The sequence below is a fragment of the Acanthochromis polyacanthus genome, chromosome 3 (genome assembly GCF_021347895.1).
Source record: "Acanthochromis polyacanthus isolate Apoly-LR-REF ecotype Palm Island chromosome 3, KAUST_Apoly_ChrSc, whole genome shotgun sequence".
Classification (NCBI taxonomy): domain Eukaryota; kingdom Metazoa; phylum Chordata; class Actinopteri; family Pomacentridae; genus Acanthochromis; species Acanthochromis polyacanthus.
The window spans coordinates 43,589,014-43,614,631 of record NC_067115.1 but is presented as its reverse complement, the minus strand read 5'-3'; the positions used below and the strand labels follow the sequence as shown (position 1 = coordinate 43,614,631).

At 42.7% G+C, this 25,618-nt stretch overlaps 1 protein-coding gene and 1 long non-coding RNA gene across 2 annotated transcripts; both read right to left on the bottom strand.

Moving 5' to 3' along the window:
* Positions 1–9,877: 9,877 nt before the first annotated feature.
* LOC127533127 (uncharacterized) lies at positions 9,878–13,546 on the bottom strand. The gene is made up of 2 exons (XR_007940824.1): positions 13,446–13,546; positions 9,878–13,139 (listed from the first exon to the last, which is right to left on the bottom strand). It is a non-coding gene; the product is annotated as an uncharacterized LOC127533127 (long non-coding RNA).
* A 3,127-nt stretch (positions 13,547–16,673) lies between these two features.
* LOC127533121 (uncharacterized) lies at positions 16,674–25,159 on the bottom strand. Its single transcript, XM_051945415.1, has 9 exons — positions 25,035–25,159; positions 24,812–24,945; positions 23,523–23,654; positions 23,344–23,412; positions 23,157–23,251; positions 22,335–22,462; positions 22,102–22,219; positions 21,483–21,658; positions 16,674–20,989 (listed from the first exon to the last, which is right to left on the bottom strand). The coding sequence occupies exon 9, from the start codon at positions 17,953–17,955 to the stop codon at positions 16,954–16,956; it is 1,002 nt and encodes a 333-aa protein (XP_051801375.1). The 5' UTR covers positions 17,956–20,989; positions 21,483–21,658; positions 22,102–22,219; positions 22,335–22,462; positions 23,157–23,251; positions 23,344–23,412; positions 23,523–23,654; positions 24,812–24,945; positions 25,035–25,159; the 3' UTR covers positions 16,674–16,953.
* Positions 25,160–25,618: the final 459 nt, after the last annotated feature.

Genomic DNA, 25,618 nt, shown 5'->3' with positions numbered 1-25,618 from the left:
CTGTCTACCAGTCAATATAAAAAGCTCAAACGACAGAAAAAAATAATCAGACTGCTGGCTGATAAAAAGGTCGGTCTGAAACGCAAACGGGGGGCTCTGATCAAACAATCCGGTGGATTTCTGCTGCCTCTATTATCCACCGTTGTTCCACTATTTGGACAGCTTTTAGGCGGTCTGATTAATAAATAAAAATTAAAGATGACTCAGAAAGCCGGTCAAAAGATGTTTTTACTGACGCCACAGCAGATGAGTCGTCTGAATCAGGCCGCCCATCCCCCAGAGTCGCCTACTATCAGACGAGCGACTGAAAATGGTTTGGATGTAAAAATGAGGGAAGTTTTAAATGAAACGGGGTTAAACCCGTATGAAAAAATTAAAAAATACAACGCTCTGCTGCAAAGATACCTGACTCTCCTCAAACAAGGGGAGACGGAGATGGCTCGGCCCATCCCTCTGATTTTACATAATAATAATAATAATAATAATAAAGACTCTGAAGATGCTGAAAAAAAATTACGACGGAGGATGAAACCACCGGGGAAGTGTTGCAAAGCCTTCTGCCCCGCGACCATAAAAATGCAGCTTATATCCTCAAGAAACTGACCGAGAGCTCCAGCACCGGTTGGACACCTTCGGGGGAATTTGTTTATAACGGAAAGACTGTGAAAGGTTCGCATATAATAGACTTGATCAAACTCGCTTCGCTCTCTTACAAAAGAAAAAAAACATCAGGCGTAAAACCCGCTGGTTGGACGGATTTTTTAAATACTCTCAGAGCAGTCAACGTGCCTATATCAACCTTGGGTAATATTCACGCAAGAGAACAATACAGGAGGATGATAAATCAGGGAATGCGTGAAGAAGAAGAAGAAGAAGAAGAAGAAGATATTGGTTTCTCCTAGATGGATCAGCTTAACGTGATAAGAAACAGATCGCTTTGTCATTATTGCTGTGTGATAATAAAAATGTTTATTGAACACATTTTCATGTTTACAGCCTTTTTTAAAAAAAATGTCACAAGACAATTCACTTTCAAACATTCAAAAGTAAAACAGACGATTGGATGAAAAGAAAAACTATATGTTATAAAAATCTCTAAACATTTTTAAAGAGCAGGCACCGTGGTTAAAAGAGTCTGCACATTTCAGTCTCACGCAACGCTGATATTTCTGTACAAAACGGGTCACGGTCTCATCATTTTTTATCGGGTCATCCTCTCTATACAAAGACAAAACATTTTCAAAAGATAACCCCAGAGCTCTATGACATAAATAATAAACACAATGTTGACCACAGGCGGTAGACAGTACGTGCTGAAACTGTTTGTTATGGTACAATACAGTTTCTCCCCGCTGCTCTAAAAATTGTAAAATGGTTTTGGGATAGTGTACAAAATCCGGTGGGAAACCGAACGAATCAAAAAACGTATTCCTTCCGTCTTCTTCCAAAGTCAGAGCCAGCCAATGTTCGCCTGGTTTATCTTTAGGATGCGTGTTGACGACCACGTAAGCAGGGCGTCTGAAGCTTTCGCCCAGGAAAGGCAGCTGGTCACAGGCCCACACTCCGCAAAATAACGACTCCCCCAGCAAATGACGCAGAAGACTTTCCAGCTGATGGTTGTTCATTTTTTTTTTTTTTTTAGTAATAATCCACCAACACTTGTCGTTTAGAATTGATTTCCAAAATCGATTCGTGACAGGCGTACACCACTAAAGTTACAGTGTGATTCAGTGGTTCTCTGAATCTCATTTCCAGTCTTAAATTACCATTAAAAACGGGGGATAAGGCGTCTGAGTCTTCCCCCGCCGCATTCAGGTTGAAGACAAACAGTGTGTATCCTTATTCAAATTCCTCTCTGTTGATGCTCAGAGGTAAATCTTTCAGATGTCTTCCTGTCGCTGAAAATATGTTGTAATATTCTCTGACCGAGGCACCTTGATTAAATTGTGGCTGAAACGCTTTTGCAGGCACCTGCCTCCCGTCCTGACACAGAGCGAGATATTCCACGTTGTTATGCGTGAAATTGAACGGGGATAAATCTCTTCTCCCCGTAAAAGCCTCGTGGTTCACCATGCCTAAAACGATGTATTTAGGCATCGTTCCCAAAAACAGATTCTGTTGATTAAAAACGCGAGAATTCTGAGGGATAGAATATGTTTTAAGATTCACCCGTGACAGAGGATAGAGCGCATTTCCTCTTTGTAACGCAGCTGCATGGCCAAGCTTCACAGCCGGTGCAACAGCTACTTTCTTGATAAACAAAGCAGCCCCCACTATCTGTAAACGGTAAGTGCTATCAGCTGCACACATGAGGCTGAAGGCGTCGCTGGCTCGGGTGAGCTTAATTCTCAAATCCACAGAGTTCAAAAGTAGCCTTTCGCTAAAAAATATGTCAGCGTGGATCGCTCCTAACAGATGAACCTCTCTCGAATTCACTGTGAATCTGGCTCGTTGATTTAATCCTGTGTTCGGCCCGTTATTGATAACGGTGGAGTCCATACCCCCGGCTGTATCTTTAAAAAAAAGCCCGGCGCTGAACTGAGTTTTTAAAGAACTTTCTGAATAGTTGAGCAGGGTTTCGATCATAGCCCTGTAGGGGTGCGTGGCGCTGGCCTGAGATATCAATCTATCCCCCAGGACCACGTCGCATTGACTGAAAATTGTGTTTAGGGGGTAATTGATCAGTCCCACCGGCGCGTCGTTCGCCAGGTTGCTCCCGTCAGCGTTAGTGATTTTAACTTTTAAGTGTAAAAGAGTGTCGTTCAAATCGATATAGCGCTCGGAATCTCCAGAGATGTAGAATTCTATAGGTCCAGCATCTGTAATAGCGGACAGAGGCAGCACCTCTGTATAGATTTTGTCTTCTATGGACATCTGCGTCATGGGAGCTGAAAACAGATCCAATTCGGCCATACTGCATTCGGCTGATTTGTGGTGTAAGAGAGCCATCTTTTTTTTTTTTTTTTAGTTTAAAAAAAAAAATGTATTTATTTATTTCAGTTTAAGAAAATATATCGGTGGAGCCGGCGCTCGACTTCCTCCCTTTAACAGCGCTCGCTCTGACTGATTTTTTTCTTTCCAAGGCGGCTGCGTTTTTTAGACCGGGCTGTCGCCACGCGCTGACCCGGTGGCCTCTTTCTGGACCTTCTGGCCAGAACCATAATACCACCGGAGCCTTCTTGCACGTTCTCTCTCCTTCCTTTCACCGTATTAACGGCTTGGTTTAGCACATCAGACGCTATGTTTTTAGCTGCTGAAGCCAGGTGAGGTTTAGCTAAAGCGAAGCCTTTTTTCACCAGAGGCGAAACAAAGCGAAATAATTTTGAAAATATAGAACCGATCCCTCTCCCGTACATCACGGGTGAGCCGTAGAAACCCGGTAGAGCGCCCCCGACTTGATTTTCGTAATAACTCACAAAACGGTGAGGGTCGTATCTGTTTTGCATCATGGTTTCACAGAGGAGATGAAGCTTTTTTCAAGGGTTTAAAATGCAGTTTTACGATGGATTTGCCAAAGGTGAAATTAACGGGTGTGTTTTGATCCGTTTTTAATTCAACGTGAATGGTTTCTATATGTGATTTAGCCACCGGTAGGTAGTAGGGCGGATTAAAATATTGCGTGACCACCTCTCCAAACGAGCCTTTTACATCTGCTATTCTCAGGAGAGGAGCGTATGTGTCACCCACTAACTGATGGCTTACCACATCGCTATAACAATAAAGATGATAAAAACCAGCCTTTATATCTGCTGGAAACGGAGCCATCCTCTCATTAAAAGTGAACCATTCGCCCGGTTTCATACCCACCATGTACGCCAAAGGGGGGTGGAAGCGCAGATGATACTGTCCACCGGCCTGAAATTCAAATCTTTTCTGAATAGCGCTAAAAACAAACTGCACGTCAGCGCTTATTTTTTTAAGAAAAGCGTTCATTTCTGCAGTAAATTGATTCACGCTCGAGTAGTATCCCCCTCTGATCTTCTGCCTGTGAATTTCGCTGTCAGGAGCTTGGAGCTTCCACTCAAAATACCCCTGTTCGATAGGAACATTAAACCAAGTATGAGGGTATGAGAGCTCCGTTAAAGCCACCTGCCACTCTCCATCAAGATCTAAAGGACGTGCTAAATCCACGTGGAAGCTGGAAATGGTGTTATTTTTAAATACATTTGCGCTGGCGTTGGAGGGAAGGGTGATGTAAAACCCTTCGTGGCTGAGCGGATTCATGCTCTGTCATAGGAGGGATGAGAAACGCCGGGTGGTGACGTGAGCGGAGCTCCTTGCAGTAGTAACAAAAACGGGGTGAAATCTGTCTTTTTATACATTTTTTAACTCCGACGCTCGCACCCAGCTGTTAAATTTCACGGGCCAATTCTTCCAACGCACTAACACCTGTTTCTCCCCTCCGAGAATTCGCTCGTCTAAAACCCTCTCCACTTGATAGAGCTTACCCGGAGCTTGCTTTACTTTCTGCATCTCGGCTTCGTAAAAAGTACCCGTTATAGGTTCGCCGTCATAATCTTTGAGTTTGTACACCGGAGGCATGCGAGGTATGCATTCAGACACGGTGAAAACCTCGTCGGTATAACTCTGCTCGTATTTTTTATCAAACACACCTCTCAGTTTGGATATTCTCACCAGATCCCCCTGTTTAAAATTCATCTTTAACTCATCTTTGTATCGTAGAGGGAAAGAACCGTACAGGTTTTGAAAAACTCGAGAGGTATTTTCAGCGTTCACCTGCATGGGGCTCATTTTAATACTACTGTGATAACTTCTGTTGTAGCTCTTCACCAGATCCTGCAACACTTCCAGGTGCCCGTAGCAAAATGTATTATGCCTTGTTTCTTTATCAACGCTTGGAAACGCTTGTTAAAAAATTCTTTTCCCGCGTCCGTTTGCAGCTTTTCAGGGATCTCAGAGTCTTTAAAAATGGATTCAAAAGCCCTCACGACCTCGACGGCTGTTTTTTTCTTTAAAGCTCTAACGTAGGCTTTTTTGGAAAATACATCTATCACGGTCAAGAGATAATTATACCCGTCGTTTTGTTTTGATAGGGCCTGCATGTCACACAAATCCGCTTGAAATTGATTCGGAGGTCTCGGCACAAACACTTTGTTTCTGGGGAAATGTATTCTAGCTGTTTTATGCAGAGTATAAGCGTCCTGTTCGGACAAGAAATCTTTAATTTTTCTCACATTTAGTTTTTTCCCCGTTTCCTCCTGAACGCCTCGGCGGAGTCTGTCTACACCTCCGAAGCTGGCGGGATGAGAGGGTGCATAATACAGCTTTTTCATCAAGCGCCTATCTGACATGATGCTCCCAGGGTTCTCTAAAACTTTATGGTAAAAGAATCGGTAAATGCAGGGTTTTTAAAAATAAAGATTCGTTATTTTCACGCTTTAGATAACATTGACACACTTTAAAAATAAAGAATAAAGATTCGTTATTTTTTCTCACTTTTAGATTTTTATTGACGAGCAACAAAATAGTGAAACATTTTTATAAAAGCAGAATACAGAAAGCTGTTCACACAAAACCCGCTCAAACTATTCAAACACAAAGCAATTTTAGAAAGCAGAAACTAGAAAATATTCAAGCAAAAACATTTTAAAAAAATTATATATTTTTAGAAACCAAATACTAAAAACTTTTCAAGCAAAAACATTTTTTTTAATTTTTCAAATAAAGCTGAATACTAAAACTATTCGCACAAAGCACGTTCAAACTATTCAAACACAAAGCAATTTTAGAAAGCAAAATAGTAGAAAATATTTAAGCAAAAACATTTTTTTAGAAGACAAATACTAAGAGCTATTCAAGCAAAAACATTTTTTAAATTTTTAAAATAAAGCTGAATACTAAAACTATTCGCACAAAACACGTTCAAACTATTCTAGATAATAAAAAGTTACCCCGTTATGGTAGATAACGCTGATTTCAGCAGAGAACCTCCGCGCGCTGTGTCGCGGATGACATCATGCAGCTTTCGCAATTCAAACAAGGTGTTTACGGGTGAGTGGTTCTGTACGCAGAAAGCACAAACATCTACAAATAAAGCGTACAGTGTAAACAGATGGCTCACATGAAAAGAATGGATTTCTTTAACAATTTTCTCAAATGCATAAGACACAGAGTGATTACGGACCAGCTGCACTGTATCCTGTACAATCTCGCCCCACTGCAGCGGCTCAGCGTGAAGTCGCACCGTGTTGAGCAGTTTTTCCAACTGAACAGTTTCAGAGTCTTTGTGCACGGGTGTTTCGCCGTTCGTTCTGTTTCTAATCACTCGATCCAAAACATCGATTAAGCGACATATGACAATCTGGTCTTGTACATAGGTATATAACTTAAAACAGTAGTTTCCCATTTTTTAAAAAATTTCTCTTTGTTTTCTGATAAATATAAAAGAAGCTAATTCATATACCTCCACCCCGTAAAAAAAACACGGGGATCACACTTTATTTTCAAAAAACTCCACAGCGTCGCACAGAACTTTAATTCGCCCCACCTCACCTTTGGTCAATCTGAAGAAAAGATTACTGAGTCTCTCATCGATGCGCCTGGTGAATTTCATCTAGTGTAGGAAGACTTCGCAAAGGCCGTAAACTCGGTGGTCGGAGACATGGAGAGAGCGTTTCTCCAAAGCTCTGTGGATAGCAGGGATAAAACGATGGGTCCAAAGTCTCTTGTTCAGCTCTTCAAAGTGCATCTGGTAAAAAAAAGTCCGGTAAATCGGTCAGACACTCATGCTGGATTTGGCTCGGGTGATTCACCTGACAACCGTAACAGATTTCTTCACGGTATTTAGTCAGAACGCAGCTCAGCAGATGGCTCGCCACAGATTTCACCGTATTCATCAGAATGTCTGCTATCGGGCCGTCCGTTTGGTCGGATGTCGATGGAAACACTTTCTGGAAACACACTAAACCGCTGTGCGAGGAAGGGTGGGCCTCGTCCTCCGAGCTCTCAGAGGAGGAAGGCGAAGTAGCTAGTTTCTCGTCCTGGGATGCCTCCGAAGAAGAAGGCGAGGGTAGCGGCGAAGCAGCCCCGGGGTCACCCTGGCACGCCTCAGCTGATGAAGGTTGCGGCAGCAGGGAAACACTCCCGGTTTCACTGAGGCACGTCTCCGCTGAAGAAGTTAGCGAGTACTGGGAAGCTGCAGCAGCAGCGCCGGTCTCACCCACCCAGGTCTCTGCGAAAGATGATAGAGGATACGGGGTAGCAGCTCTGGGCTCAACCGGCCAAGTCTCAGCGAAAGAAGGTAACGGGCCCGGGGAAGCGTCAGTTTCCCCGTCCTGACTCAGGCACGTCTCCGCGGACGAAGACAGCTGTTGCGTGGAAGCGGCTTCGGGCTCCCCCAGGAGGTCTCGAGGGAAGACGGCAGCGGTGAATCAGGACAGCTCTCCTCCAGCTCCTGGCTAAACAGCAGGGGGGAAAGCGGCGGTGTTTCGAAAGGAAGAGACATGCTCGGTTTTTAAGGTTTTTTCAAAGTCTGACACAAGCTCGTGAAAAACGCTATCTTTAAATTACAGAGGTAGGCTGGCGGACGCAGGGGGGTGCGATGACGCTGGTCTTTTTTTGGGGGGGAGGAGGAGGGGTCTAGAACTGGAGTCTTTTTTTCACTACCACGACAGCTGTCGAGGAGCGACTGGTTTCAAAGAGATTTGAAATAGTCGAGCCATATTCCTTAACCATCTCAAACCAGGTTTCAACGGGGAGATGTAAAATTGTCTGAAATACGCCGCACTCTGTGCTGAAGTATTCCAGCACGAATTCGTCCTGATCCTCCGCTGACGTATGTTGACGACTGGCTCGGTAAAACCAACGGCCTGAGGGAGAGCTTTTTGTCTCCCACACCAGACTGACCAGAACTTGACCCGGTCTGTGGTTCATCGCTGTTCCATCTTCGTTGCGTACAGGTCTTATCTCCAGATGACCGCGGCCTAACAATGTGAGCATAGTCCAGTCTGTAGAAGTCAGCGCTGGTTTAAGAGTCAGAGAATTGTAACTTTCTCCTTCCTCTATTTGGTAAAAACCCACTTCGTGACCAGTGTAGTTAAAGTCGTACCCCCATGCACCCCCGTTCTTCAACCCCCATTTCTGATGAAGAGAGCCGATAGGGGGGTTCTGAAACCAGGACATGTACTGAACGCGTTTCTTTGGAGCTCCCCATCCTTGGTAGAAAATTGTCACCGGTACCTCGCTGACCAGGACGGGTTCCTTAACACTATTAGGGGTATCGGGATTTTCTGAATTATCAGGTCCTCCGCAATCCATGCTTCTCTCCATATTTTTTTCCCAGAGTTGTTGTTTTGTTTACACAGACACCCACACACTGATCACCACTTCTCCCCCTGCGTCTCTGATAACCCTGTGGTGATTAAGGAGGGGCTTAGGGGAGAGATAGGCGATCACATTCTCACACACACACACACACACACACACACACACACACACACACACACACACACACACACACACACACACACACACACACACACACACGACGGCGAGCCGACAAGTCATACCAGAGAACAGCATGGGGTTCAGAGAACGCTATTACAGAGAGAATACTGAAACATTTTTGATTTTCACAGGTTTCTCTGTCAAAGAATGCTAAAAACTCTGTCAAAGGAGGGATGAGAACGCCGAAATTTTTGTTTTACAGGGACGCTTCTGCTCCAGATCAGATAAATACTTTTGACTGTTAGGACCCGGGAGGCAGGGAGGGGGGGTGGAGGGACGCGCATCTGCACCGAATAGATAAGCCGCTGAGGGTTAGGGAGACACTTTAGACCTGACTTTGGCGTCCGAGGGGAAGGGTCTCCCGGAATAAACAAAGATCACGTGGTGAAAATAACACGTCATAAGGCGGGACTTCCTGTAAAAGAGCACGTGGTAAGGCGGGACTTCCGGTAAAAAGGGGGCGGGGCCACCTGTCAATGTTGTGACGTGGCAGCTTCTGATTGGAAGCTGTCAATTTTGACGAAAGGTGGTTTATATTCCTGTCTAAGGTGGCGATGGAGGAGGAGAGGGAGTCAATGTTAATGTCCTTGAATGAGATGGCACGGGGTCTTAGAGATGGAGAGACTGAGAGTGACATCAAATGAGAGGAGGAAATGGTCCATAATCAGGAGTTGATCAGCAGTACAGTTGGAGGGGGTGAGACTAGAGCAGCAAATTAAGTCCAGGATGTGTCCTTTTATGTGTGAGGGGAAGTCAGAGAACTGCTGAAAACCGAAACTGTCGAGTGATGACGAGAAGTCTTTGCTGAGGGGGAGAGCAGTATTGTCCATGTGTATGTCGCGAGACCTCCTCTGCGACCTCCTCCGCGAGGTTTGCAAATGTAAACAAACCAAGGAGGAGTGGAGTTATTAAGTTGGGAGAAGTCACCAGGAATTTGCCAAGTCTCATTTAAACAGGAAAAAAAAAAAAAAAGCGAGCTTACGGTCAGTAAGGAGATCCTGGACAAGATGGCCTTTGCCCGTGAGGGAGCGGATGTTCAGCAGACCGAAGCTGACGCTGGTGTTGTCGCTCGAGAGAGGAGCATTAGCCGACCTAGCCAGGCGGGCTAACACACTGGTTGACAGACCGGCGGGTGTTTCTGGGTGGTCGGCGAGTGGAGGACCAGAACGAGGTAATTCCTTTGTAGCCAGTGAAGTGGAAACCCCGCCAAGAACCACGGTGGATGTACCTCGGGCGTTTGCTGGACGCCGATGTCCGGGTGGAGACGCAGAGCTGCTGGAGGAGATCAATGTCCTTTGTAGTGTGGCTAAGCCTAGTTAGCACGCTTTGTGGAGAAGTGCCGGCTGATATTGTTGTTACAGTGGGAACTGGAGAACCCAGGCGCAGACACAAACAGACAGGCAGACTGGTGATCAGGAAAGGGGTTTTATTAAATGAGAATCCAAATTACTCTATAAACAGAGACCAGAACTGGGGAGGCACAGCAAAAACCAAACTATACTAATACTATGAAATAAAACAGCTTAATACAACAGAACTAAGGTGAGGTACTCACACTATGGGGAAACTGTAAACCAAGGGGGCAAGACAGGCCGGGGAAAGTCCAACACATACAAGAGCACAACAGAGTCCAAGAGTGGCAATCCACAAAGGGGGGAAGCAGAAGTGTCCATAAACTGACATAGTCCAGAGGTGATGGTGGGGAACAGAATCTGACAACATGTGAGTCAATGATCCAGCAGGGATCAAAAGGAAGCACAGAGCTTATATAGTTGAGGTGAGGAGGAGAACAGGTGAGTAGTGTTTAGCTGATTACTGCAGCTCACACTTATAGCAGTAATCAGCTGGTAGAATGCAGGTAGAGCCAGAGGGTGAGTGACTGGGAGAAAGAGACAGGAGGGAGAGCCCCCCAGGACTTGTCCCTCGCTGCTGCGGCATCCTTCCCAATGTGGACCCCCAGGACCTTGACAATCTCCTGGGCCTCTTCAAATCCCCAAATGTTTGGCGGCCGAGCCACGGAGCCACAAAACATGATTTGAGATTTGTCTGTGTTCACCCGTGCTCCGGATGCGCTACAATATGTGTCCAGGTGCGTGATTACACTGTCCACCTGTTCTGCATTTTTAACAAAGATGTTTGTATCGTCCACGTATTGAATTATTTTGATATGTCTATGTGCCGGTGTTACTACCCCTGTGATGTGTCTGTCCTTTGTGATGAGTTGGGCCAGTGGCTCGGTCGCCAAACTGTACAAAAGTGCAGAGAGAGGACAGCCCTGCCTGATGAAGCGATGAAGTTGGATTGGTCTTGTTAAGAAACCATTACATTTTATTTGGCTGTGTACGTTGTTGTATAATAACTGCCATATACCTGCTCCTAAACCCCAGTGTCCTCATTAACCTCCATAAAAAAGTGTGTTCTACTCTATCAAATGCTTTATTGAAGTCTACAGTGATGTAAATCCCCCCCTCCTGTTGTAACTGCTGCACCCCGTGTTTAACTGTTAGTATTGTGTCAGAAATCTCTCTCCGTGGTATGCTGTATGACTGTGTGTCCCCTACTATGTTATTACATTTTTTAACCTGTTTGCTAAAATTTTTGCTAATATTTTGTAATCTGTGTTGAGCAAACTGATTGGTCTGTAGTTCTTCAGGCAGGATCTGTCCCCTCTCTGCTTGTACACCAGGCTTACCAATCCTAACGTCAAGGTCCCGGGGGTTAACCTCTGCTCCTCCATACTTTAGTAAAGCGAGAGGAGGACCGGGGCCAGCAGGTCTCTAAAAGAGATGTAGAAGTCAGCAGTGATCCCGTCCGAGCCAGGGCTTTTGTTCCGCCCAAGTCCACCGATGGCCGCCTCCACCTCCCCTAAAGTGAGGGGGGAGTCACACCACTCAGCCTCCTCTGGAGGAAGCCGGCTGCTCAGGGCCGACAGCGCTCTCTCAAGAGCCTCTCCTTCCACTCCTTCACTGGAAAAAAGTCTCCTATAAAAGTGCTCCACCTCCTCCAGAACTTCCTCTGTTTTGTCCAGTTTCTTTCCTTCCTCAGTTATTAATTCTTTAATAAAGCACTTTTCCTGCTTTTTCTTTTCTAAGCCCAAAAAATAGGCTGTGCACCTCTCCCCCTCCACTGCATGCTTCACCTTACTCCTTATTATTGCACCTTTGCATTTCTTTATTTCTATTACTTCCAGTTCTTTTTTTAAAGCATAAGTATTTTGTTAAATCCTGTGTTTGACCCTCTCCTACTTTTTCCAGCTCTATTTTTATTTGCTGCCTTATCCTAAATTCCTCCTTACTTTCCTCCCACCTTTTTTGCTTACTGTAACTTATGCACATCTTCTTAATCCTCTCTTTAACTCCATCCCACCATGCTAATTTGTCCTCTGTAAAATAAATTTCATCCACTATTCCTGTCAGGAAACTCCTTGCTCTCCTAATAAACTTTTCATCTATAAGTAAACTGTTATTCAGACACCAGGAGCCTCCATTCCTGGCCATCCCTGGATGATTCAGGTCCACCTCCATAGAGGAGTGATCAGACCATGTGTTCTCCTTATACTGGACTCTGCTCACTATTTGGACCATTTCTGGAGAAACCAAGCAGAAGTCGATTCTGGTTTGTTTTAAAATCCCTTCCACCACTTGCTTTCGTGAAAATTGTTTTTTATTTGGGTTTAGACTCCTCCATAAATCTATTAAGTTATTTTGTTGCATCAGATTTATGAGCTCAGTCCCTGTCATCTTTATGTTTATTTTCATTTACCCTGTCCAGCTTTGACAGACACAGATTAAAATCTCCTATTATGAGGCAGTTTTTATGTTAACACACCATTTATTTAACTCTTTAATAAATGTTTTCCTTTCTCCTCCTACGTTGGGGCAATGCGCATTAATTACTCTGTAAATTTCATTATTATATGTAAATTCTATTACTATTAACCTCCCATCCTGATCTTTACCAATAACTATCACAGTTTCTGTTAATTCCTCCGGTACCAACACAGCTACTCCCCGAGCTGCCGGTGTACCGTTTGACACAAAACATCCTCCCCTCCATTCCTTTCTAATTTCAGCAACAATTTTATCATCCCACCTGGTCTCCTGCAGACAGATCACCTGATTTTTACCTTCAGCAAACACACCTTTTCTTTTAGTCTCTGTACGGAGCCCACATGCATTCAGAGACATGAGCCTCAGCATAGAAAGAAAAAAGAGAACAAGGGTGAGTTGTGGCTTCATTTTCCAGTTCCTTTTTTACTCCTTGATCTTTTGCTTTTCTTCGGCTGTCCCCGTTCAATTTGTCTCTTAATTGTGTAACTTCTAACAGATCCATTTCTGAGTTGGAGGATGGTAAACTTATGGCAGGGTTGCCTCCTGCTCCACTCTGGTCAGGAGGGACCTGGCACTGGGTCTCAGACACGCTGCTTCTGGACGTATCTCTCTTCGCCTCCGTCTCTCCCGGGGTGCATTTCGGCTTCTCAGAGGCCAGTTCTCCCACCGCCTCTCCCGGATTTGGGCTCTCCAGCCGAGCGTCCTCGGTAGGTGAGCTACCGTGAACCCCCGAGCCTCCTGAGCCCGTCACACCGGTGAGTGGCGCACACAGCTGAGACCTGTCCATGCTGCTCAGTCCCCCCTCCTCCTGCTCACTTATGCACATTTCCCCATCCTCCGACTCTGTAACAGAAGTGAGAATGATGACGGAACTGTGTCTAATACAGTTCACCATCAGATTGTGACACAGCTCACATCTCCTCGCCCTTGTTCTCATCTCACATTCCTTTGCATAATGTCCCTGTTCCCCACACACATGACACTTGAATTCCGGACATTCCCTGAGGATGTGACCCGGCTGAATACATAACCTACACACCTTACTGTCTATCGTGTATAACTCAAACATGTTCAGGGCCGGTAGCAGTCATAAATTTAGTAGAATACACCAACGATTGTACATAATCAGTCAATTTGACTTTAACGTACCTTGTGCCATCTGCAATGTTTGTTCTGGGCCACATTCTCCTTTTAACTGGTGTGAAGCAGTCCACCACCACCGAGAAAGGTGTGAAGTGAGCAATCGCTCGTATTTAGGGGAGCCTGTGTATACTTGGCATTACGGTAATATAGAACTGCGGGAAAACTGCTAGTTTCCACAGACTCATTCCACCTCAGTCTTGTAGTAGACCACCCCAGGAAGACCCCCACTCAATTTGGGGTCAGTTTGATTTCAGATTTCTTTAAGAATCCTTTCTAAGTCAAATAAACCATTAAGCCATAACTTTTACTTGTTCTATTTCTTGTCAGTCCTTACATCAAAAAAAAAAACAATCTTCAACATCTTCAATGTGCTATCTTCATTCGGTTCCCAATGACTTATTAGAGTCAACCTTATTCTTTTCAATAATAATTAAAAATATTTACAATGTGAACAATGTAAAACAGTTCACATTAAAAAGATACAGACTTGACGACATGATCAACTTCTAACTTTTTTATTGGTATCGCACTTTTAATTCAGAACAACACAAAGTGCTTGACAAGAATTACAAAAGAGACAATATATAAATACAAGAAGAAAAAAACCTCACACACCTACATAACATCATCAGGAGCACATTAAGAGCACAAGGCACACATCCAGTTGCCTTTTCTGGCCTTTTGCAGACTCTCCTTGTCCATGCTCAAACATTGTTCATGGAACCACCTTTTGCATGCATCACATTGGATCTATGAAATAAGGTTAGTAAATTGAATTAGATCACAATTTAAAGTAAAGGATTGTTTAGCAGCTGAGAACAAATATCATTACAGTAGGTGTTTGTCTGACAATTCAGTATCTAAATTTAAGGAAATAATACCCTCACTGTTTACTTCAGCAACATTTACTGATAAATCAGAAGGCAATTATTATTATTTTACCCCCACAGAAGTGGATTATTATGTTAATAATGCTTCAGCCTCACTGCGTACAACTCTTGATAGTGTTGCTCCTGTAAAAAAGAAAGTTATATCTCAGAAGACTTGCTCCTTGGTATAATTCCAGCTGTGGACTTTAAAGCAGGCATCCCGAAAGCTGGAAAGAAAGTGGTATTCCACTAATTCAGAGGAAGTGTATGTGGCTTGGAAAAATAGTCTAGTAATCTATAAAAAAGCTCTTCGTAATGCCAGGACAACTTATTATTCATCTTTAATAGATGAGAACAAGAACAACCCTCGGTTTCTCTTTAGCACTGTAGCCAGGCTGACAAAGAGTCAGAGCTCTGTTGAACCTTGTATTCCTTTAGCTTTAACCAGTAACGACTTCATGAGCTTCTTTACACATAAAATAGTTCTGATTAGAGATAAAATTAATCTGGCCCTTCCTACAAATGTCACAGATGCTTTTGAATTGGCTGTTAGACCTGATGAATCTTTAGAATTCTTCACTCCTATATGTCTCTCTGAACTCATTTCAACAGTTTCTACATCCAAACCATCAACATGTCTTTTAGATCCTGTCCCAACTAGACTCTTCAAGGAGATTTTACCTTTAATTAATTCTTCAATGTTAGATCTGATTAATCTCTCTCTAGTAACAGGCTATGTACCACAGGCTTTTAAGGTTGCTGTCATCAAACCTTTGCTTAAAAAGCCCACTTTAGATCCAGATGTGTTAGCTAACTATAGACCGATATCCAACCTACCATTTCTCTCTAAAATTCTGGAAAGAACAGTTGCAAATCAATTATGTGAACACTTACAAAGGAATAATTTGAAATGTTTCAGTCAGGCTTCAGAGTGCATCATAGCACAGAAACAGCTCTGGTGAAAGTTACTAATGACCTTCTCATAGCATCAGATAATGGACTAGTCTCTATACTTGTTTTGTTAGATCTTAGTGCAGCGTTTGACACAATCGACCACAACATTTTATTACAGCGTCTAGAACATTCAATTGGCATTAAAGGGACAGCACTGGACTGGTTTAAATCCTACTTATCAGATAGGTTCCAGTTTGTGCATGTCAACAATAACTCTTCTGAGCATACTAAAGTTAATCATGGAGTTCCTCAGGGTTCTGTCTTAGGACCGATACTTTTCACATTATACATGCTTCCTTTAGGCAATATTATTAGGAAGCATTGTATTAACTTCCATTGTTATGCAGATGACACACAATTGTATTTATCTATGAAGCCAGATGAAACTGATCAGTTAGCCAGACTGCAAGATTGTCTTAAGGACATTAAAACCTGGATGACTTTTTTTTTTTTTTTTTTTTTTTTTTCTTTTTTGTCTGCATTTATTCTCATTGTTTAACTCCATGAAAGGGGTGTCAACACTTTATGAGATTAATGCATATTTTAGTCTTGCAGCCAAATATCTTATTATTTGGTGCATGCGTGTGACCATCACCAGCCCTCCCTGAAAGCTAAGCTGACACTTTTTATTACATTACCCTGTTTAAGAGCCAGGGAGGGCAGTGCTACACCTCAGTGGTGATGTGAGGGGAAACAAAGGGGTGGACAGGACGAGAGGGGATGGACAGGGACAGGGTCTAGCAAGCAATGCTATTACATCTGAAGAATATCAGGTGTTGTGCTATTCCCAACTAATAATTACCCATCAATAAGACAAAAAAGCAAACACATACACAAGAGAACAGAAAACCAAACAAACAATAAATAAATAAATAAATGAAAGAATAATTAGCCAGACAGTACTAAACACCATAGTTGTGGGTGTCATGTTAGTATAGAGTGGAATAGGCCAGATGATACTAGAGGAAGATACTAGAGAAAAGGAGAGAGGGTTTAGTTTGAGATTAGACTCTGGAGAGAGTCTCAGCACATTCCGGCGGGTCCCATCACTGCTCAACAGCGGAACTCGACAGGAGCTGGTGGGACCTGAGCAAACATGCACATGCAAGTGTGAAAGACCCCGAAGCCCAGAACAGCCATCACAGCAGTGCAGTGCCAAGCCGACAGGGCACCCCCCCACAGGCCGAGGAGCCACGGGGCAGCGCCCCCAGAGAGCAACCGGGGCCACCATGTACCACACGGACCCCGAAGACAAGAGGGCGAAGCTACCAACACCCCCAGCACGCCGGAACCGGCCCAGGCAGCCCGGGGCAAGCGGACCCACCCGCCACCCAAACCCCAACCCCGCCCGCCCCAGCCCCCACCAAACCCCCACACCCCACCACCCCACCCACCCACACCCCACCCACCCCCCACCCCCAAGGGGGGCCGACGGCCCCAAGCAGCCGGGAAGCCAGACACAGGGGCAGAGCGCCCCGCCGAAGGGACGGCAACCAGCCCAACACCGGGGAGACTGGACCAGCTGGTGGAACATCAACCACAGATCTGAAGCATCCAGCTCTGGGACCAGGGACACTCGGAGAAATAGCACAGGGGGAAACAGAGTGAATGTACTGCAATAACGGTATACATATTAAATGTAAAGGTAGATAGAGAAGGGCTCAGTGCGTCAAGAGAAGTCCCCCAGCAGCCTATAGGCCTATAGCAGCATGACTAGAGGCAGAACGAAGGGACGACCAAGAGGGAGTCAGCTGTGCAATGAAGACACAAGCCGAACCCCTGTGGGTCACCCAGTCAGCCCCAACTATAAGATTTGTCAAAAAGGAACGTTTTAAGCCTGGTCTTAAAAATAGAGAGGGTGTCTGCCTCCAGAACCCAAACTGGGAGCAGGTTCCACAGGAGAGGAGCTGATAACTGAAGGCTCTGCCTCCCATTCTACTTTTAGAAATTCTAGGAACAACAAGTAAGCCTGCAGCTTGAGAGCGAAGAGTTCTACTAGGATAATAAGGTACTATCAGATCTTTAAGATATGATGGAGATTGGTTATTAAGAGCTTTATATGTCAGAAGAAGGATTTTAAATTCAACTCTGGATTTAACAGGAAGCCAGTGAAGAGAAGCAAGTATAGGGGAAATATGATCTCTTTTGCTAACTCCTGTCAGTACTCTAGCAGCAGCGTTTTGGATCAACTGTAGATGTTTGAGAGAGCTATTTGGACAACCCGATAATAAGGAATTACAATAGTCAAGCCTGGAAGTAACAAAAGCATGAACTAATTTTTCTGCATCACTCTGAGACAGAATGTTTCTGATTTTTACAATATTACGCAGGTGAAAAAAGGAAGTCCTACAGACTTGCTTTATGTGTGAGTTAAAGGACATGTCCTGGTCAAAAATAACTCCAAGATTCCTCACAGTAGTACTGGAGGCCAATGTGATGCCATCCAGAGTAACTATTTGCTTTGAAAGCGAGTTTCTAAGATGTTTGGGGCCAAATACAATGACTTCGGTTTTGTCTGAATTTAGGAGTAGGAAGTTAAAAGTCATCCAGGTTTTAATGTCCTTAAGACAATCTTGCAGTCTAGCTAACTGATCAGTTTCATCTGGCTTCATAGATAAATACAATTGTGTGTCATCTGCATAACAATGGAAGTTAATACAATGCTTCCTAATAATATTGCCTAAAGGAAGCATGTATAATGTGAAAAGTATCGGTCCTAAGACAGAACCCTGAGGAACTCCATGATTAACTTTAGTATGCTCAGAAGAGTTATTGTTGACATGCACAAACTGGAACCTATCTGATAAGTAGGATTTAAACCAGTCCAGTGCTGTCCCTTTAATGCCAATTGAATGTTCTAGATGCTGTAATAAAATGTTGTGGTCGATTGTGTCAAACGCTGCACTAAGATCTAACAAAACAAGTATAGAGACTAGTCCATTATCTCATGCTATGAGAAGGTCATTAGTAACTTTCACCAGAGCTGTTTCTGTGCTATGATGCACTCTGAAGCCTGACTGAAACATTTCAAATTATTCCTTTGTAAGTGTTCACATAATTGATTTGCAACTGTTCTTTCCAGAATTTTAGAGAGAAATGGTAGGTTGGATATCGGTCTATAGTTAGCTAACACATCTGGATCTAAAGTGGGCTTTTTAAGCAAAGGTTTGATGACAGCAACCTTAAAAGCCTGTGGTACATAGCCTGTTACTAGAGAGAGATTAATCAGATCTAACATTGAAGAATTAATTAAAGGTAAAATCTCCTTGAAGAGTCTAGTTGGGATAGGATCTAAAAGACATGTTGATGGTTTGGATGTAGAAACTGTTGAAATTAGTTCAGAGAGACATATAGGAGTGAAGAATTCTAAAGATTCATCAGGTCTAACAGCCAATTCAAAAGCTACTGTTGAGAAAACCCAATTGAGTCTAATAATGAATTAAAAGCTGTTGTAAGGCTGTCGCTGTCTACGTCAACATGAATGTTAAAGTCACCCACAATAATAACTTTGTCTGAACTGAGCACTAATTCAGATAAAAAGTCTGAGAATTGAGATAAAAACTCAGAATAAGGAGCAGGAGGACGATATATAACAACAAATAAAACTGGTTTCTGAGCTTTCAAATTTGGATGAGAGAGACTAAGAGTGAGATTTTCCAATGAGCTGTAATCAGGTTTAGGCCTCTGGTTCAATTTTAAACTAGAATGGTAGATTGCTGCTACTCCTCCTCCTCGGCCTGTGATTCCAGGAATATGACAGTTAATATGACTAGGGGGAGTTGATTCGTTTAGGCTAACAAATTCTTCCTGCTGCAACCAGGTTTCAGTCAAACAGAACAAATCAATCTGGTGATCAGTTATCAACTCATTTACTAGCAGAGATTTAGACCAGAGAGATCTAATATTTAACAGACCACATTTAATTTTCCTGTCTCTGTGCTCTGTTGAAATAGTGGTATTAATTTTTATTTAATTTTTATGGTTACTATTTCTTTTGTATATTTTTGATTTGTGTAATTTATTGAATTTTGGTGGTCGGGGGACAGACACAGTCTCAATAAAGTTAACTGAATTACTGGAGGGTGACAGCTGTGAGGAAACTGCAGAGAGGTGTGTAAGACTACAACTCTGCATCCTGGTCTTAACTCTGGGTTGTCATGCTTTAGGAGTACTAATAAAATCACCCATATTCCTAGAAATGAGAGCTGCACCAGCCAAAGTGGGATGGATGCCGTCTCTCCTAATCAGACCAGGTTTTCCCCAAAAAGAGCTCCAATTATCAATAAAGCCCACGTCGTTTGATGGACACCACATAGACAACCAGCGGCGAAACGACGACATGCGGCTAAACATGTCATCGCTGGTCAGATCAGGCAAGGGTCCAGAGAAAACTACAGAGTCCGACATGGTTTTGGCGAAAGTACACACCGATGCCACGCTAATTTTGGTGACCTCCGATTGGCGTAACCGGGTGTCGTTACCGCCGACGTGAATAACAATCTTACTATATTTACGATTATCTTTAGCCAGCAGTTTCAAATTTGCTTCGATGTCGCCCGCTCTGGCCCCTGGGAGGCATTTAACTATGGTCGCTGGTGTCGCTAGCTTCACGTTTCTGACTATGGAGCTGCCAATGATCAGAGTTGGTTTCTCAGCGGGTGTGTCGCTGAGCGGGGAAAAACGATTAGAAACATGAAGCGGTTTGTGGTGAGCCGGGACAGCAGGCTTGAGTTTAGGACTGTTTTTCCTACGAACTGTCACCCATCCACCCGGCTGTTCGGGCGCTGCTAAGGGACGGCTAACAGATGCTACACTAGCTAAGCTATTGCGGTCCGCACCGGCTAAGGAGGCCTGGCTAGCTGCTAGCGGGTTATTTTCCATGGTGCGGAGCCGCGATTCCAATTCAGAGAGCCTCGCCTCCAGAACTACAAAAAGGCTGCACTTATTACACATATCGTTATCACTAAAGGAGGCAGAGGAATAACTAAACATGTGGCACACTGAGCAGGAGAGGGAGAGGAAGAGGCAGAAGCAGAAGCCATGCTAACAACACGACACAGTGCTGAAACAGGAAATGACGCAATACGCTCACCGTAACGTCAGACGCAGAGCTCTCGAGACAGTAAGAGTTGCGACACTCCTGCTCTGGCAGCGGGGGGGTCACGTGGTTCATGTAAGCCTGAATAGTTCCAAACAGGCAGCGCTGTCATTTCCTTCTATGGGACTGAGAGCGGCGATTTCACGGTAAAAAAGGAATAAAATCACACCTCCAAGTACTTGTTTGATTATTAATTCATTGGAGTATGTATGTAAATGTCAGTTTTACATTTTGAGCCGTAAGGTGACATATTAAAGACACTTTTGGGGTTTTGGAGGGAATGTTTCACATTCGTGTTAGCATGGAAAATCAACTTTTACACAGAAATGTAAGATGATTGAAGATGTTAATTTTTGCCCAGCTGGATTATTGTATTTCCAGACAATGTCTATATTTCTCTGATTCACTTACCCGTAGTCTGGGAGTTATTGAAAAGCAGAGTAACAACAGTCCATTCAGCAGATAGTGTCCAGGCAGGAGTTGACTCACTATAACCATTTTAAGACATACACAAAATATATATTCAAGAATAACAACTCATTATGCTTTGATGAATGAAATAGTATGTTTTATAGACAATGGGAGAAACAATGAGGGTCTTCGTGTCTTCAGTGAGGGCTCTCGGGATACTGGAGGATAGATAGATATGATAGATATTAATAAATATATTTGTTAAATACTTACAAGTATAAGTTTATGCATTATAAAGGGTCTCATAGAAAGGACGTAGTCTTGACAATTAAAAAGAGGTAGCGATGTAGCTAGGTAGCTTTCAAAGAAGAGCTAACAAGCACATGGCAATGCCTGAAAGTCGGTCATCTGCCAATATTCACAAATACAGATAAATGTATGCACCACAAAGGGCTTCTGATATAATATAAAGACGTTAAAATTAAAAAGAGGTAGCGACTCATCAACAATTAATCCGTCATATCCTGGTCACAGCTAACAGCAGAGTCGAGCTAAAAAAAGTAGCAGAAATTCGGTCGTCTACCAAGATAAAAAATATATATAATTACGCTGCGCAAATACAAATAAAGCTCAGCATATGCATCATAAAGAGCCTCTGATAAAATATAGGCAGTTGACAATTCAAAAGAGGAAGGCATTTCATCAACTTACCTCCACATATACTCAACAACCTGCAGTGCAAATGAACGGTGGCTATCACTGTAGAAGCGGTGCTTGGAACTAAACAAGCCTCCACAACCCGGAAGTAGACCGAAAGAAAGCGGACAACGGCACCCTATGGGAGTGTCGCAACTCTTACTATCTCTAAGGCTCTGGTCAGACGTCGCCTGCAGAATCCAAAATAAAAAAAAAGAAATTAAAAATATCCAATAATATAATCGAAACTTATAATATGCATATTCTTTAGACCATTATTCCATTATTGTAATCATGTAATGATTGATATAAAAATGCTTAAATTCAAGACAGATATGTCCATATTATTCAATGTTCACATAAAATACATTTACTGTTAACCCTTAAATCTTTTTTTGTTCTGAACATTTTACATTTATGTAATACATTTAAATGTAGTATATATCACAACATGAACATGTGGTTGTTTTTGTTAGATTTTAAAAGTAATAAATATCTTCCTTAAGTATTAGTCTTTGTGAGGGTGTCTTCTATAACATAGCTTTGCTTCAACAACTTTCTTCTATTTAATTCCAGTGATGATTCTAGAAATGCACGTGGTCAGATATTGCGCAACACCACTGTCGATACAGACCTGATGCCTGCAGTATTTGGACAGCCATCTTTCTCCTCTCACTTGACATTTCTGATTTTGATGTCCCAAAGTTAAAGGCAGGTAGATTCGGAAAGGCTTCAATCACTGCTCTTGCCATCTAAACAATTAACAAAATGATAAAATCATAGGAGGGAGTGTTTCTGTATGAGCTATAGAGTGTGGTCATTGTTTCATTGCATTTAATGCATTCTTTATTCATCACTTTTACTTACCATGGTGACAATGACACCACAGCTACTGCCATCTTGCTGGGTGGGATGCTTCCAGAACTCTTCCTTTCCATTTTTTCTCAACCCAGTCTGTTTTTCCATGACACGTTCTTCTTATTTTCCAGTAGTCGCTTTATGATAATTCATATCCAGAATTTTAAAATGTACAAAGTGTATGAATGTTTTTAGAAAATAACATTGACTATACATTTAAAAAACATACAGTGAGTTACAATATAGGCCCAAAAGTTTGGACACACCTCATTCAATACGTTTTCTTTGTATTCATGACTATTTACAGAGTAGATTCTAACTGAAGGCTTCAAAACAGTGAACAAATGTGGAATTATGTACTTAAAGAAAGTGTGAAATTACTCTAAATATGCCTTATATTTTTGATTCCTCAAAGTAGCCACTCTTTGCTTTTTGGACATTTGCTGTTCTATCAGTGATCATGAGCTCATCAGCTGAAATGGTTTCACAATGGCTCTTTTCCTTACTGACTGACCTTCATTTCTTAAAATAATGATGGTCACTCGTTTCTCTTTACTTAGCTGGTTGGTTCTTGCCATAATATGAATTCTAACTGTTGTCCAATAGGGCTGTAGGCTGTTGTCAACCTGACGTCTGCAACACAACTGATGGTCCCAACCACATAAATAAGGCGAGAACTTCCACTCAGTGACCCTGACAAGGCACAGCTGTGAAGTGGAAACCATTTCTGGTGACGACCTCATGAAAATGGTTGTAACAAAAAATAAAATTAAATCAGTATTATATAAATGAACAGTCATGCTATTCAAATTTATTTTAAAAAATGTATACCTGATTTTTATTCGCTGCAAGTTCAGAGTCATTTTTTCGGCAGACCTTGGTGCTGGATCCATTAGATATACTGTGTTGTTCACAGCATTAATGTACTGGAAATTTTGATATAATAAAAATATGTTAATTAAAACCAATGTTAAACCAATGCTCAGGATGATCAGACCCTACAAATTCACATACTAACCATAAACTTCCAGTGGACATTGTTCAGGTTAACAAATGTGACTATGGCCTGGTACTTTGCAAAGTTCACCTGCAAAATATTTTAAGTTATTCATTATTTAGAAATGTGCTTGGATTGAAATCATTGCATATTGTTACATGTCCAAAGCAATGACAATAATCACACAGTAGTCGGCTTACCTTAGACAGACAAGATCGGGCAACCTGTGATCGTTCTCCTTAGAGAATGACACCTGCAGTGTAATGATTCATGATGTAGATGTTTTTGTTGCTGATCTCTTTGTTGTAGATGTGAAACAGGCCTTCAATTACCTTCAACGCATTTAGAAAAAAATAAAATTAAAAACACAAACTATGTAAAATCACAAACTGCACTATATAGACCCTTTAATGACCCACGTCACGAATGACGTCACAGCTTTAGCTGGAGGCAAAAGAGGAAGCCCGCGGCCGTGACCGAAAGGCGAAAGACTGAGGGACTAGGCTCTATCAACTTTTCTAAAATGTCGTCCTGCTGTGTTTTTGGATGCCAGAATAGGAGGAATGACATTGGCGAACGCAAATTAAAGTTTTATAGGATTCCACCGAACACTCGTGCTCAGAGGGAACGAAGACAGTTGTGGTTAAATGCACTGAGGCGAAAAGACTGGACAGAGACGGTCAGCTGCAGTCAATTCCAGCCATTTTCAGTACAAAAAATCGCTAATATTCTATTTGTAAATAAAAAATATTCAATTCAATTCAGCTTTATTCCAGACACTGGGTCCAAATACACACACCATAAGAACAAGGACACAACAAGACACAGAAAAAAATACAATCAAAAACAATAACCCGTTAATATGACGAGAAATACAGGGAATATTGGACGCGCATCGCGAGGTGCATTTCCTTGAAAACGACCGATTCGTGGATTATATACCGACTTCAGGACATGTTTTGGACAAAATAGTTTACTGGCTTGTTTCATCTGGATGTCCAAGGTTGGATTATGGCCGCTTTTTGTGGAATATTTTCATCTGTGTGTAATAATAAACCCGGAAATGTGAGTCATGCTGTGTACGTTGAAGCCGTGTATAGAGAACGGATGGATGGATATTCGTTGTTTGTCGGACAAATGTGTTTTTCTCACCCGCTGTGGTAATCGCATCTGAAAGTGGTTTATACCGGCGGATTCATGAGAATCTAAGCTTTCCATCGGTGTATAGTGTTTGCATAGGAATTTAAAGAATGTCCGACGGCTGCAAACCCGATTATACAAATTAGTAGGTGTACCGCCGATGGGACACTGAAGTTTAACGGTTTAAAAATGCTCGAGTTGCAGCGCAAACTCCCCGCGCAAACTATATACTCCCAGTCCTGCTTGACTTCTCGCTCCACTTTTGCCTCCAGCATAAGCCCCGCCCACAAAAAAAGTCACAATGTTTGTAAACAAATAAAGGGTCTATATAATTAGACTATATATTTACCTCGACTGCAAGCCACCGGTGAGGTTCAGGGTATTCAACTCTGAGTGATGGACATGGATTGGATTTCCCGCACTTTGAGTAGGGATCGCAGACATAATTACCTCTGACTCTGTCCTTTTCCATGTGGACGTGACCTGTTAGGTTTAAAATTGCATCCACAAGAAATGTTTAGATATTCGAGACTTGTGTGTTGCTGGTGATGGGAAATGAGTCCCTGACATACCTGTTCTTCTGCTTCAGATGTTGTCTTTGATAATGAGGACTCTGTCTTGCCCAAAATCCTCGTTTGGGCTTGCTGTGGTTTGGTTCCTTCAGAGTCCTCCACCACAATCTGTGGCTCTGTCTGTGAGTCACTCAAAGTACAATTCAACCTGTTGACAGTGTGGATACAAACAGAAATATTATTCCTTTTTGTAGAAACCATGCAGCTCAAAGAGGCGGCATGTCCACTGTTCTGTTACTCTCTCCTTCCCTGCTTGAAGCCTATTATGCTCTCTGAACATGCAAATTTTCAAGAACTTTTGACACGGAATTTACAATGAAAATTCATTAAACAATGAGAAGATCACATGGGTCTGACACTCATTCAGCTCCCACTAGATGACAGAGTAAGACCACTTTGCAGCATCGATCAACAGGGTAAGCAGCTCATGTTTCTGGATTTGGTCAAACTGTGAGGTCCAGTCCAAATACTGCTTGCAGTTTGAATCATATTATCATGTCATAGTATTTTTCCCCCCTAAATCGTGAAGCCAAATAAAACTCACTAGGAGGAAAAAAAATCTTGAAAAAGCTAAAACATTTATC

Excerpts from the sequence above, each read along its gene's own strand:
- LOC127533121 (XM_051945415.1), bottom strand. The coding sequence starts at position 17,955 with ATGCTTCCTTTAGGCAATATTATTAGGAAGCATTGTATTAACTTCCAT.